Source organism: Astatotilapia calliptera, chromosome 14, assembly GCF_964374335.1.
Source record: "Astatotilapia calliptera chromosome 14, fAstCal68.1, whole genome shotgun sequence".
Classification (NCBI taxonomy): domain Eukaryota; kingdom Metazoa; phylum Chordata; class Actinopteri; order Cichliformes; family Cichlidae; genus Astatotilapia; species Astatotilapia calliptera.
This window is the reverse complement of record NC_137435.1, coordinates 2,198,126-2,212,075: the sequence shown is the minus strand read 5'-3', so window position 1 is coordinate 2,212,075 and position 13,950 is coordinate 2,198,126. Positions and strand designations below refer to the sequence as shown.

Here is a 13,950-nt window from a genome sequence, read left to right as displayed (position 1 = left end):
TAATGCATTTTAAAAGGAGTCATAATTGCACAACAGAAGCAGAATCTATGAGACCAGAGCTGCAAAAAAAACCTGAACAATGTCAACATAAAATCTCACATGACTGCTTCATCAGCAATGTGATTTTAATACTTAAAGTAAAAAGTAGCTGTATAGGTAGTGCATAGAATCTGAAATGTTCTATTCATTTTATTATCAAATGTAGTAAATAACTTTTAAAAGGTGCTGTTACTGAGCAAAAATCCAAAAGATTTCAGGGCTGGGCTAATTTCCCAATGTTTCAAGTTCCTAGCAACAGCCCTGACGTGTACGCACAAACACACACATCTTATGTTGAACGTTGATTTTGACTTTAGTTATCTATAGTCTGTGTTTCTGTTCCACACAGACACTCTGCTTCAACTCTATAAATCAGGAATGTCAAAGTCATTCAAAGTCATCTTACATATAGAACACTTTGATATTAAGTGGGTCCACCAAGTGAATTTTGAGTATAAAGAAATTTTACTACACCTTTAATCCCTGAGATATCTTAATATAAGATAAAGAAGTGTAATTTCAATAGTACATTATGTTTTTCTGTGCAAAATTACAGGAAAAGTTCTGGTAGCTCAGTGCCCACTGAAACGCACAGTTGCAGCTTTCAGGAGTCATTTGAATTTTGCGATTGCGTGAACAGTTGAAGAAGTAGGTTAGTTTGACCTAAAAGACCTCGTGGGTTAACCTAGTTCCAACAGTTCTCTCATCAGTTTTACTGCAGCACTGCACATCACCTTTGTTCTTGAAACTCGGTACCATTGCACTTCTCAGTTCCTCCGGTATCCTCTCACTCTCCTGGATTGTGTTAAACAAGCTGGTTAAAAAGTTCATCAGCAGGTAGTTCATCTGGACCAACTGGACCCTGCTGTAGCTGCCCTCACTTCCTCCTTACAAATCTTCTGCATTTCCTGAAGAACCGTCTCCTATTTGCACCTCCATCATAAGATATATTCAACCTGTGCACCTTCCTACAGTTTTATTTTACGTTATGTTCCTCCCCTTTCTTGAACTATGGGTTCGCCACAGTCATTTCCATTCTTATTCTTCTTTTTGCAAAATTTGCTACTATTTGTTCTTCAGCATTTATCTCATTAACACCACACCTGCCCAACACATCTAAATCCCCTCTGTTCCCTTCACCTACATGTTTACTGAGGCTCCAGATTCTTACATTTGAGCTTCTTCCCTCTAGTCTAATAGTTACTATTCCTCTTACACTTTCCAGCTTTCAGTTTAAAGTTCTCAAATTTGATCATTGTCTGATCTTAAAATTACCAACAGCATTATTTTTTTATGTAACTCCTCTGAGCTCCATACAAGCAATGACTACTTTAAGACATGCAGATCAGTGCTTCTTCTCTCACTCTTGCATGTGGCTTAGATGGTTTAAAGCCTGTGCACTGTCCATCAAAGTCCTCCAACCATCCTCTCTGAGATTAACTTAAGATCTATGTAACGAACAGAAGCCAAAACTGGAGTAATATGTGATTTCCTGTTAGTGCTATAGTTATGTCACGTACAGGTCTGGTGACCCACTGTTTCTGTGTTTGGTTTAAGTTATTTTATTTGAATGATTGCTTCCTGCTTGTATTATATTTATAGTTCCTGGTGTCGTGTCTCCACTGAAGGTTTCCTTCTGTATTCTTGTTCTCCTTATTTGTCTCCATGTGTTGTATGCTTGTCTCAGTTCTCTGTCACTGCGTCTTCCCTGTGTTCCTCCCCAGTCAGTCACGTGTCCTTGTCTGTCTTCTGTTTCTTGTCCTGTGTTCAGTGCATTGAGTTTTGAGTTTTCCCCTTCGTCTCATTATGTCAGATTAGTCCCAGCTGTGTTTGCCTCCTGTCTCCCATTTCCTTGTTAGTCCCTCGTGTATGACACGAGGGACTAACAGATGACAGATGACAGACTCTGACAGCTGAAGCCAGATATCCACAGCTTTTCTCTGACAGACCACAGTAGCTAAGGCTGAAAAAAAAGCACATTTGATATATTATTGTGAGTCTTTGCCTTAAAATACAAAGTGTTTTAAGGTACTGCTGTTGTGATTAGGCACTATATAAACTGAATTCAACTGAACTGAGAATTCTAACAGATAATATTGAACAAATGAAAACTGGAGACATTACAAATGAGAGAGCAATCAACAGGCCTATGCAATATTGCAGTTACCCCACTGACCTGAGAGTTTTTAGTCTACAGTATGGACTCTGTAAGCCAACACAGAGTTGCTTGACTCCTGAATCTTGCAGACAGTTGAAACTCATGTCCAGCTCTGTCAGCCTGGAGGACTGAAAGTTGAGCACTGAAGTCAAAATGCCACAGCTTACTGTTGATAGATCACAGGCAACCAACCTGAATGTTTAAAAGAGAAGGAAGAAAACCCCCCAATATTATATATGTTAATATAAAATCATTTTCCTTTCAGCTGCTCCATTCAAAGGTCACCACAGCAGATGAGCTCCATCTACCTCACCTCATCCCAACATGATCCCCTGTCATACCATCCCTCTGCATGTTCTCCTTTACTACAACCATGAATTTTACTGTGGTCTTCATCTTTTCCTCTTTCCTTCCTCTTTTTCCCCCCACTATATCCACTATCCCTCCTCTGTACATGTCCAAACCATCTCTCTCATGGCTCCCAGCTCAGGTGTCACTGTGATATATTCATTTTCATTAGTGTTCTGACAGGACAAGCAAAGCAAGCAATACTTACTCCTACTCCATTTCTCCTCCCATCTACACCATGGCACAACAACTCCTGGCCTTGCTTCCCTTCCAAATGGTCTCCTGCACACATAATAAATTATGCCGGATGCCCTTCCTGGCACAAGCCTCCCCATTAATCAGAGTAGTCTGTTATAGTCTTATCTCTATGTTTAGGTTGTGAGTGCCTATTTTATTTTGGTAGCGGTTTGTCCATGTCATGTTGCCAGTTCCCCTATTCCCCAGTCTTGTTACCCTTAATTAGTTTCAGGTGTTCCTTGTTCCCAACCTGTTTCCCTAAGTGTCCCCTAGTATAGATTTTCTGTGTTTTCCATTTATCCTTTAATGCTGTTGTCCTTGCCTTCCTGTTTCCCCATGTGTGTTGCTTTGCCTGGAGATTTTTATTTTGTATCTTGGACTGGTAAATGAACTGATTCTTATATAGCGCTTTTCTACTCAAAGCACTGTATACAACATGCCTCATTCACCCCAGCACTTCTAAACTCAAGTGCAAACTAATAAACATTCACACTCCAATGAACACATCAGAGAGCAACTTGGGGTTAGTATCGTGCCCAAGGATATTTGGCATGCAGACTAGGGAAGCCAAGAATCAAACCACCAACCTTCTAATCAGTAGCTGATCTGCTCTACCACCTGAGCCACAGCCACCGGTCTCTGGTATCTTGGACATTGTTTAATTTCTTTTTTTTTTTTTCAGCCAAAATAAGTGGTTCACTTATGGTTTTGTACTTGGTCTTAGCTTCCAGGAATTGAGACCATAAACTCTTCACAAAGTGTTCGCTGAAGCGAGAAAGTGAGCAGTGGGAGCATTTTCTATTTTCTATAGTTCTTAATATATCTACTTCCCCTCCAGCATGTTTTGAGCCCCTTTGAGGACATTTGCTACCACTGCTACGCAGATGATATCCAGTTATTCATTTCTTTTAATTCTCAAGATGTTTCTAAGCTACAGATTTTTAATGAGTGCTTAGATTCCAGGAAAGACTGAAGTCCTTGCATGCCCCTGATAGACACGTACCTAAGATAATGAATGCTCTTGGTCCCCTTGCAACATTTCTGAAATTGTCTAACAGGAACCTAGGGGTAATCTTTGACCTCACTTGGATGTTCATGTCAAATCTTTGGTTCGGTCCTGCTTTTATCACTTAAGAAACATTTCTAAACTAAGCCCTATTGTATCTCACACTGAACTGGAGATTATCATTCATGCTTTCATTTTATCAAGACTGGACTACTGTAATTCACTGTTTACATGTTTAAACAAAAACTCCTTGGAGCATCTACAGATTGTTCAAAATGCCGCAGCAAGACTTGTGACCAAAACATCTAAGTATTTACATCTGACACCATTGCTAATACAGCTGCACTGGCTCCCCATTGAATTTAGAGTCCACTTCAAGATTCTGGTACTGACTTATAGAGCTCTTCATGGTCAAGCACCTGCCTACATCATTGAACTTCTACAGCCTCATGTTCCTAGCAGGTCTCTTAGGTCATGTAATCATGGTCTACTTGTCATTCATCATACAAGGCTGAGAACTAAGGGAGACTGTGGAACTCTCTCCCACTGAGCTTAAAATCTCTGGACTCAGTAGCTTCTAAATAACTAAAAACACATGTTGTCTGTTTTGTTTTATACTTTGTTATCCCTGTGTGAAGCACTTTGTGATCTTTTATCTTTAAAGGTGCCATATAAATGAAGTTTTACTTGCTTTTTTTAAACTTACTTTCTCAGACTTCTCTTTTTTTTATATCAGAAAAGTTGCTCCCTGCTGGCTGTTTGAAAGAATCATATCTTTTATATGTGCTTTGCCTAACACAACCATTAAACATTTATCATGCTGGTATTTTCTTAATAATGTTTTCTTAAGTATCTACTAGTCTAAACAGTCTTGGCAGATGGCCCTGACCACCACCCAATCCACAGTGCAACAAACCACTATACCATATCTTGGGGATATGGCTAAGAGCTTTGGTTGATCACAGACCTCATTCTTTTAGGTCATTCAGGTTGAGTTCAGAGGACAGCCTAGAGTCTTCTAAACTTAAAGAAGACATTTGAGGGGGAGCATGGAAGGAAACCCTGGTGCAGACCCAGAACACACTAGGGAGATTATGTTTCTTGGCTGGCTTGAGCTGGAGGAGGTGAGCTCTGGGTATCTCTGCTTATTCTGTTGTGTCTATGACAGATGCATGGATATTTTTTCATTATGCTGAAACAATGGGCAGAGTTACATGTTCATAATTTAATTTTCTCAAGTAATGCCCACTGTCAAGCTGCAGGAATATATGTATGTATTTCCCAATGATGGCATACGCCTTTTAACATATTTTTGTATATATGGCTGTGGCATGAACTACCATATTCATGATAAACTTTCTTTATAACCTAGACAGTAATATGACTAAAACTTTCTTCATTAATCAAACCTGAGAACTTCGAGTTTACACTGTAGACTGCCCAAGCCAACAGAAAGCAGCTTCACTCCAGAATCCTCCAGCTTGTTATAATTCAGGGACAGGTTTATCAGACTGGAGGACTGGGTGCTGAGGACTGATGAGAGATCCTCGCAGCATGCCTCTGTGAGACTGGTTTGTTCCAACCTAAATGTTAAAAGAAACACATTTGTTTTTATTTCAGACATTTCATAAGTTTATCCGAGATCTTTAGTGCCTTAATAAACTACATGTAGGTTGTAAACAGTTTTAAAACACCAAAATTAGAACTGCATAGAGTGCAAATTCATAACAAATGTATGTCTTCACATAACACAAAATCTTACAAGAAACACATAAGCACACGCAAACTTTATCAAACCTCAGAGTTTTCACTTGACAGTATGGACTCCGCAGTCCAGCACAGAGTGAAATCACCCCTGGATCTTGCAGGTTGTTGTTACTCAGGTTTAGCTTAGTCAAATTACATGACTGGGAGTTAAAAACTGTTGCCAAAAATGAACAGCTTTTCTCTGTCAGCTTACAGCCGCTCAGCCTGAAATAAGTACCAGTGGGGAAAAGACAGAAGTCATATAAGTAGATTCAAGTTTTATTTTGTCATTCATTAAAAAAAACAAAAAACAAAACTCGCCTCTTTCCCTGCGGTGGCGGTCTTTATCCTTCAAACTCAGGCCCTCTACCAGAGGCCCGGGAGCTTGAGGGTCCTGTGCAGTATCTTAGTTGTTCCTAGGACTATGTTCTTCTGGACAGAGATCTCAGATGTTGTTTCTGGGATCTGCTGGAACCACTCGCCTTGCTTGGGGGTCATTGCACCAAGTGGCTGGCATCCAGAAATCCTACCAATGGCTGGACAGAGCTAGACTAAAAGACAGCACAGAGGCACTAATCATGGCAGCATAGTAACAAGCTCTAAGTACAAGATCCATAGAGGCTGGAGTCTACCACACCAGGCAAGACCCCAGGTGCAGGCTGTGTAAAGATGCCCCTGAGACAATCCAGCACATAACAGCAGGGCGCAAGATGCTAGCAGGCAGGGCATGCACGCCATAACTAATGGTGATGGCGTTCTATGTATGCCAATGGTGCAATGACCCCCAAGATAGCCGAGTGGCTCCAGCAGATCCCAGGAACAACATTCCAGATCTCTGTCCAGAAGAGAGCAGTCCTAGGAACAGCTAAGATACTGTGCAGGACCCTCAAGCTCCCAGGCCTCTGGCAGAGGACCCAAGCTTGAAGGACAAAGACTGCTCCGCAGGGGTGAGAGGGGAATTTTTTGTTATATATAACATCAACCTACAGAGCTGTGCTGGAGGTTTTGACCACTGGCAGCAGCCTTTGAAGAGCTTCCTCTGATGCAGAGTATTTCTTTAGGTCAAACACATCCAAATCTTCTTCTGATGACAGTAAGATGAAGATCAGTGCTGACCAATGAGCACGTGATAGTTGGTTTGAGGAGAGACTTCTTGACCTCAGTGATTGCTGAATTTCTTCCACTAGAGAACTGTCATGCAGTTCATTCAGACAGTGGAACAGATTGATGCTTCTCTCTGGAGAGATTTTTTTTCTGATTATTTTCTTGATGTACTGATTTGTTTTCTGGTTCACTTTTGAGCAACTTCCTTGCTGTGCTGGCATAGCAGAGCCTGCTAGGAGTGCCTGGTTGGTTTCCAGCGAAAGACCCAAGAGGAAGCGGAGGAAGAGATCTAGATGTCCATTCGGACTCTGCAAGGCTTTGTCCACAGCACTCTGGTAAAACTTTGCATATGTGTTGTCCTTGTTTAATAGTCCAGACCATTTGGATTTAGACTGTACATCAGACAGCAGATTGACCCCAGAATTGATGAAGGTCAGATGGACGTGAAGAGCAGCCAGAAACTCCTGAACGCTCAGATGGACAAAGCAGAACACCTTTTCCTGGTACAGTCCTCTCTCCTCTTTGAAGATCTGTGTGAAAACTCCTGAGTACACCGAGGCTGCTCTGATATCGATGCCACACTCTGTCAGGTCTGATTCATAGAAGATCAGGTTTCCTTTCTGAAGCTGGTCAAAAGCCAGTTTTCCCAGAGACTCTGTCATCTTTATGGTTTCTGGACTCCAGTGTGGATCTGTCTCAGCTCCTCCGTCATACTTTATGTTCTTTAGTTTTGCCTGAACTACCAAGAAGTGGATGTACATCTCAGTCAGGGTCTTGGGCAGCTGTCCTCCCTCTCTGGTTATCAGCACATCTTCCAGAACCGTAGCAGTGATCCAACAGAAGACTGGGATGTGGCACATGATGTGGAGGCTTCGTGATCTCTTGATGTTTTGGAGGACAATACTGCCCTGCATTTTATCTTTAAATCTCTTTTGAAAGTATGCTTCCTTCTGTGAATTAGTAAATCCTCTGACCTCTGTCAGCATGTGGACACATTCAGCAGGTATCTGATTGGCTGCTGCAGGTCGTGTGGTTATCCAGAGGCGAGCGGAGGGAAGGAGTTTACCACTGATAAGGTTAGTCAGCAGCACATCCAGTGAAGTTGACTTTGTTACATCACTCAATGTTTTATTGTGCTTGAAGTCCAGAGGAAGGCGGCACTCATCCAGACCATCAAAGATGAACACAACTTGGGGCTTGTCATAGTTGTAGGTTTCTCCTTTTGTTTCAGAAAAGAAGTGATGAAGAAGTTTCTTCAAGCTGAACTTTTTCTCTTTCAGCACATTCAGCTCTCTGAAAGTAAATGGAAATATAAACTGAATGTCCTGATTGGCTTTGTCTTCAGCCCAGTCAAGAGTGTATTTCTGTGTTAAGACTGTTTTCCCAATGCCTGCCACTCCCTTCGTCAGCACGATTCTGATTGGTTCATCTCTTGTAGGTGAGAGTTTAAAGATGTCTTCACATCTGATTGTTGTTTCTATTTTGTCTCTTTTCCTAAATACTGCTTCAATTTGTCTGATCTCATGTTCATTATTAATCTTTCCAGTCTCTCCCTCTGTGATGTAGAGCTCTGTGTAGATCTCATTGAGGAGCGTTGGATTTCCAGCTTTAGCAACTCCCTCAAACACAACCTGGAACTTCTTCTTGAGATTACATTTGAGTTTCCGCTGGCAGTTGATGGTGTAGGTTTCTGAATCAACAATCAACAGAAATAATAATGAGTGTTTTTGCCAAAATTTGTACAAACCCATTTTTAAAAAAAATTGAATGTCAAGTAAAATGTAAATAAGAACAGAATGTAAATGTAAAGGTGAATTAGCAAGTCATTTAAATACAAGAACACATGTTTAACCCATAAGGACAAACGGGGACAGAGGTGTCACTGGGGGTTCTTATGGGAAAATGAGGTAAGTTTCTGTTAAAGTTTCAGAATTGAATCCCCCATAGTTTTCCTGACTGTAAAAATGGGTCTGGGCTTTTATTTGTTAATATGATTTTGAATTGCTTAAATTCTCTGATCTGCATTACAGCCATCATTTATATTCATTATATATTTGTGCACAAGGCATGGATAACTAACACCATAAATACTTACAGATTTATAATAATTCTACTGCTATTCAGACTTTTCCGTAAATCGTGGTTATTTAAGCAAGATAATGACATTTTGCATTTATTCCAACTGCATGGATCCATAGTAAAAGACACTAAAATACTTCATATAAACATGTAAACAATATTCAAGTCAGTGTTTATGCTTGACATTTCATTATGCAAGTTATTAAAAGCCTAGAAGAGGTAGAAGAACACTTCTCCAACTCCAACCCCCAACGCATGTGGCAAGGACTCCAGACCATTAAAGACTACAGGACCACCAAACACTCCCGCGCATCCTCTGATGTCTCCTTCCTCAATGAGCTCAACAACTTTTATGCTCGTTTTAAGCGAGGGAACCCCACAACTACGACCAAAGCAGACGTGACGCCGGACCACCACCCACTGACTCTTTCCCCCACCGATGTAGGAGCGGTGCTGAGCAGGATTAATGTCCAAAAGGCTGCAGGTCCTGATGGCATCCCCCGGCGTGTTCTCAGAGCGTGTTCTGGGGAGCTTGCAGGAGTGCTCACAGACATATTCAACCTGTCCTTGGCCCACGCTGTGGTACCGGCCTGCTTCAAATCCACCTCCATCGTCCCGATACCCAAAACTCCAACCCATCTAGCCTCAATGATTACCGCCCAGTAGCACTCACCCCCATCATCACTAAGTGCTTAGAGCAGCCGGTCCTAGCACACTTCAAATCCTGTCTCCCCCCACCCTGGACCCCCACCAATTCGCATACCGCCAGAACAGGAGCACAGAGGATGCAGTCTCCATCGCACTGCACTCTGTCCTCTCACACCTGGACAACAACAACACCTACGCCAGAATGCTGTTTATAGACTTCAGTTCAGCATTCAATACAATCCACCCCTCACAACTCATCAGGAAACTGACAGACCTGGGCATCAGTTCCCTCATCTGCAAATGGTTACTGGACTTCCTGACCAACCGGCCCCAACATGTCCGGCTGGATAACCACTGCTCATCTACCATCACGATGAACACCGGTGTACCACAAGGCTGTGTGATGAGCCCTTTCCTCTACTCCCTCTTCACCCACGACTGCAGACCTGCTGATGGTTCCAACACCATCATTAAGTTTGCAGATGACACCACGGTGATTGGCCTCATCAGTGACAACGATGAGGCCGCCTACAGGGAGGAGGTGGATCGTCTGGCTGAGTGGTGCGACACAAACAACCTGCTGCATAACACCGAGAAGACCAAGGAGCTCATCGTGGACTACAGGAGGAATGCTGACCCACATCCACCCATCCACATTAAGGGGACGGCTGTGGAGCGTGTGAGCAGCTTCAAGTTCTTGGGAGTCCACATCTCCGAGGATCTCATCTGGATGACCAACTGCTCCAAGCTGGTCAAGAAGGCTCACCAGCGCCTCTTCTTCTTGAGGACTCTGAGGAAGAACCACCTGTCCTCAGACATCCTGGTGAACTTCTATCGTTGCACCATCGAGAGCATCCTGACCAACTGTATAACAGTCTGGTACAGGAACTGCTCTGCCTCGGACCGGAAGGCGTTGCAGAGGGTCGTGAAAACTGCCCAGCGCATCGCTGGAGCACCACTTCCTGCCATGAAAGACATCTACAGGAAGCGGTGTCTGAAAAGGGCTGGGAAAATCATCAAAGACCCCAGTCACCCATGTGACATGGACTCACATGGACTCTTCACCCTCCTGCCCTCTGGGAGGCGCTACAGGAGCCTCCGGACTAAGACCACCAGGTACCGGAACAGCTTCTTCCCCACAGCTGTCAGACTCCTGAACTCTGCCTCCTGACATCTGACCCACGTTAACACATGGACTGAACATACACACACACACAATGGACAACTGTACCCTCAAACACACAATAATAACATGGACTGAACCACCACTCACAACCACTAGCACTTTATATAGCCTCTGTAAAAAGTAGCCACATATTTAACTTATCTTAAAGGCACTACTGTATAATTCTGTACAAACAATCATTCTGTACAATATGATAATTATAATTCTACAACTGTTTACAACTGTTCACAACTGTTTATAACTTGCATATTTCTGTATAGTTTCATATTTATATCCTGTTCATAGCCTGTACAAAGCTTGTATACCCACTACAGCCTGTACATACTTATAGTTATAGCATATTCATAACATACCTTCATACCGTGTACATTGTAACATACCCATAATAGACCAATTTTTGTACCCTCATACCTATAACAGACCCATTTCTGTAATATATCTATATACCTATATTATTGCTCATATATATTTTGTAATATATCTATATCATGGCTAAAGCACTTCTGGATGGATGCAAACTGCATTTCGTTGCCTTGTACTTGTGACATGTGCCATGACAATAAAGTTGAATTCTATTCTATTCTATTTTAACAAAAAATATGTGCTTGTCAGAATACTAGTCTCGATGGTATCATTAGTATAACCTTTTGATATTTTTTCTCAACAACTGTTTCTCGGCGTTGTCTTACTGCTCTGAAGTGACTCAGCTAGTTCCTCCTGATTCATTCTTCTCAGAAAATGCAGCGTGATTTCAAGAAAAGCTGTTCTGCTGCTTCTCAACTGTTTTTTTTTCTTAATGTCTCCCATCTCCTCAACCTCACTCCCAGTCTCTAAATATTCAGAGTCATCTTGGCTCAAAATCCTCTGGATCCTCTTCAGTTCAGTCTTCACAAATCCTGCTATATTCTCCTCAAGTAACTGTATCGGAATGAACAGATAACAATAGAACCACAATCAGTTGTATGACTTGTGAACACTAGTCTGAATAGCACTGCATGGATCATGAAAATGCAAGATATTTTAATTGATTTTAAAAGTGGTAAAAGGTTTTCAACAATCACATACTATAAATATGTAATCCATGTCCTTTGGAGTTTTATGACCACATGAGAAACTGTCAGATTCACACTTGTCCCCAAGATCTCTGCAAAGAAAAATATTATCCATAATGTGTTGTTATAGATTATGCACACACTGCCTATAGAAATAAAGCATTAAGTCATGCTTGCACTGATTATATTTCAAAGACCTCATCACAGATCTCATCATCTTAACTATCACCTGCATGCATAGAGACAATTCTAAAAAGGCTAACAAAGCTAGTGAAACTGCCAAAAGTGTGAAGAGAGAAGAGGAATTTAAAAAATAAAGATGGAAGTGACAGGAAATAAAATCAGGATGACATCTATGACAAACACTTTTCAATGTTCCCATGGCTTCTCTAATAACTATTAAACCAACCAAATCTAATCTTTTTTTTCAGTTAGTCAAGTCTTACATGTTTTCTGAACCAGACTGTCCATCTTTGAATCTAAGAGGTTCAGACTTTGACCAGTTGCTCTTCATGGACACAGAGCTGGGATAAGAGCACTTTGCTTTCTCCTGATGACTACTGAGATCAAAAGAAAGATTATCAGAAACTCAAAAAAATAAAAATCTAACAGTGCAAACTTTAACACTTATATCTCAACAACATCTCACGTCTTTCCTGAAGAAGATTGTCCATCTTTGAATCTAAGAGGTTCAGACTTTGACCAGTTGCTCTTCATGGAAACACAACTGGGTTGAGGTTGAGGAGACTTTGGACTCTCCTGATAGACCCTGAAATAATAAAAGAGAATGAATTAAAAGGATAGGATGTCAGTTGTTAGTCTGAGTAGACTTATCTGTGAAAGTGGTCCAGTATGTTTCCAAGGAATAGACCAAAATTGAATTAATTGAATTAGGGTAACAGAACAGAAAATCATCCTATGGTATGTTTTTATTTATTTATTTTTATTAAATTATTTTTTGGGGAAGCATTTTAGCCTTTATTTGATATAAGAGCAGACAGACAGAAAAGTGACAACAGAGAGAAGGGGAGGACATGCAGCAAAGGATTATGTGAGATGTTATGGCCTGCGCACTGACTGAGCTAAACTGACTCCCAAGAATTTCTCCTAAAGGGTGTACTGCCAAATACACTTGCATAGCTGTTCAGGCATAAGGAGTTCTGTAAAAACCTCTGAATGTCACGGATGAGCAGACTTGGGAAACAGTCAGTAAAACAACAATAAGCCTTGGTGCAGCCTCAACAACAGAAAGCATAACTTTTCAGTCTTTACTTTTCATCTGCAGAGTTTTGTCCATCTTTAGGATGACTCTTTTCTGTGCAGCGAAATTCACCAACCTCAGGTCTCTGCTGCTGCAAACTTTAAGGAGAGCAAGAATATATATATTTTTTGTAGTTGTTTTCAATTTCATATGATGAGAAACGATGAAAACAGATGTTACTGTGATTTAAACTACCTTTTCCTGTTGGAGCATGCACCTAACATTAAAAAAAAAAAGAAGTGAGAGAGTGAGTTGCTGCAAAATCAACACTGAAGCTGAAGATTGTTTTTAAAATGACAACAAATTATAAAAGAAAAATAAACATTTAATAATTGGGACTTACTTGGGTTATTCCTTTCAGGATCCATCACACCAGCAGATCATTGTATCCTACACACAGCTGCTTCAAAAGCGACTTTTACGATGATCTGACTGAATTATTAAAAGTTTATTAACACAGATAATAAAAAGTTAGATCCATAATTGCCAAAAACATAAAGCAGGAGAGACACTTCTCAGACAGCTCTCTTTCCTCCAAGCTGCTATCAAACTGTAACATAATGAAACCAGTTCAGCAAGTGCAAGTTGGGGCAAAGAACTGTGGCATTCAGAGGTTGACTCGAATGTAGCAAAAGAAAGAAAAAACTAGCAAGGTATAGAGTAGGTGTTTGGCTATGTTGTTCATAATCTTCAGATACCAGAGAAAAAGAATTACTCAAAGTAATAATCATTAATAAATTACAAACTATCGAAATGACTGGATGGTCTTGAATTGGTAATTTTGGCTTTATAGGAATAAGATTGTTTTAAATACAAGAAGAAGCTTAACAATAGTGCACACATATTGTTTTCTTTTCTAGTCCTTTGAGAAAATTATATTTCTTTACAGCCTAGTTTTATAAATGATGTGATCTGTTCTAATTAACCTCCAGTGGTAACAAGCTGCAGACATGGCTACATCACTACAAGTCTAAGCTGCCCTCTGATGGCAGCAGAGTGGAACTAAAGTGATGTGCAGGCATGTCTTTAGCTCTGTGTTTTGAATAGACCCAGAAGTGGTAAAAGATTTGTTTAGTAAAGGGCATC

General features: G+C 40.9%; 1 protein-coding gene across 2 annotated transcripts; it reads right to left on the bottom strand.

Annotated features, from left to right (window-relative positions):
* Positions 1-271: 271 nt before the first annotated feature.
* On the bottom strand, positions 272-13,950 carry LOC145419913 (NACHT, LRR and PYD domains-containing protein 3-like). 2 transcript variants are annotated; one of them, XM_080288376.1, is made up of 12 exons: positions 13,208-13,950; positions 13,060-13,081; positions 12,876-12,962; positions 12,253-12,372; positions 12,050-12,163; positions 11,617-11,695; positions 11,241-11,469; positions 6,522-8,328; positions 5,586-5,759; positions 5,198-5,371; positions 2,216-2,389; positions 272-2,002 (listed from the first exon to the last, which is right to left on the bottom strand). In XM_080288376.1, the coding sequence occupies exons 1-12, from the start codon at positions 13,230-13,232 to the stop codon at positions 1,849-1,851; spliced, it is 3,159 nt and encodes a 1,052-aa protein (XP_080144502.1). In that variant the 5' UTR covers positions 13,233-13,950; the 3' UTR covers positions 272-1,848. The 2 variants fall into 2 exon arrangements, with proteins under 2 accessions (XP_080144502.1, XP_080144503.1); XM_080288377.1 differs by having other exon boundaries at positions 12,050-12,160.

What these genes read in the sequence shown, in the direction of transcription:
- LOC145419913 (XM_080288376.1), bottom strand. Translation starts at nt 13,232, where the DNA reads ATGGATCCTGAAAGGAATAACCCAA. An exon ending in TCCTGAAAGGAATAACCCAA is followed by an intron (nt 13,082 to 13,207) that starts GTAAGTCCCAAT and finishes TTTTAATGTTAG; the next exon opens with GTGCATGCTCCAACAGGAAA. An exon ending in CAAAACTCTGCAGATGAAAA is followed by an intron (nt 12,373 to 12,875) that starts GTAAAGACTGAA and finishes TTATTATTTCAG; the next exon opens with GGTCTATCAGGAGAGTCCAA.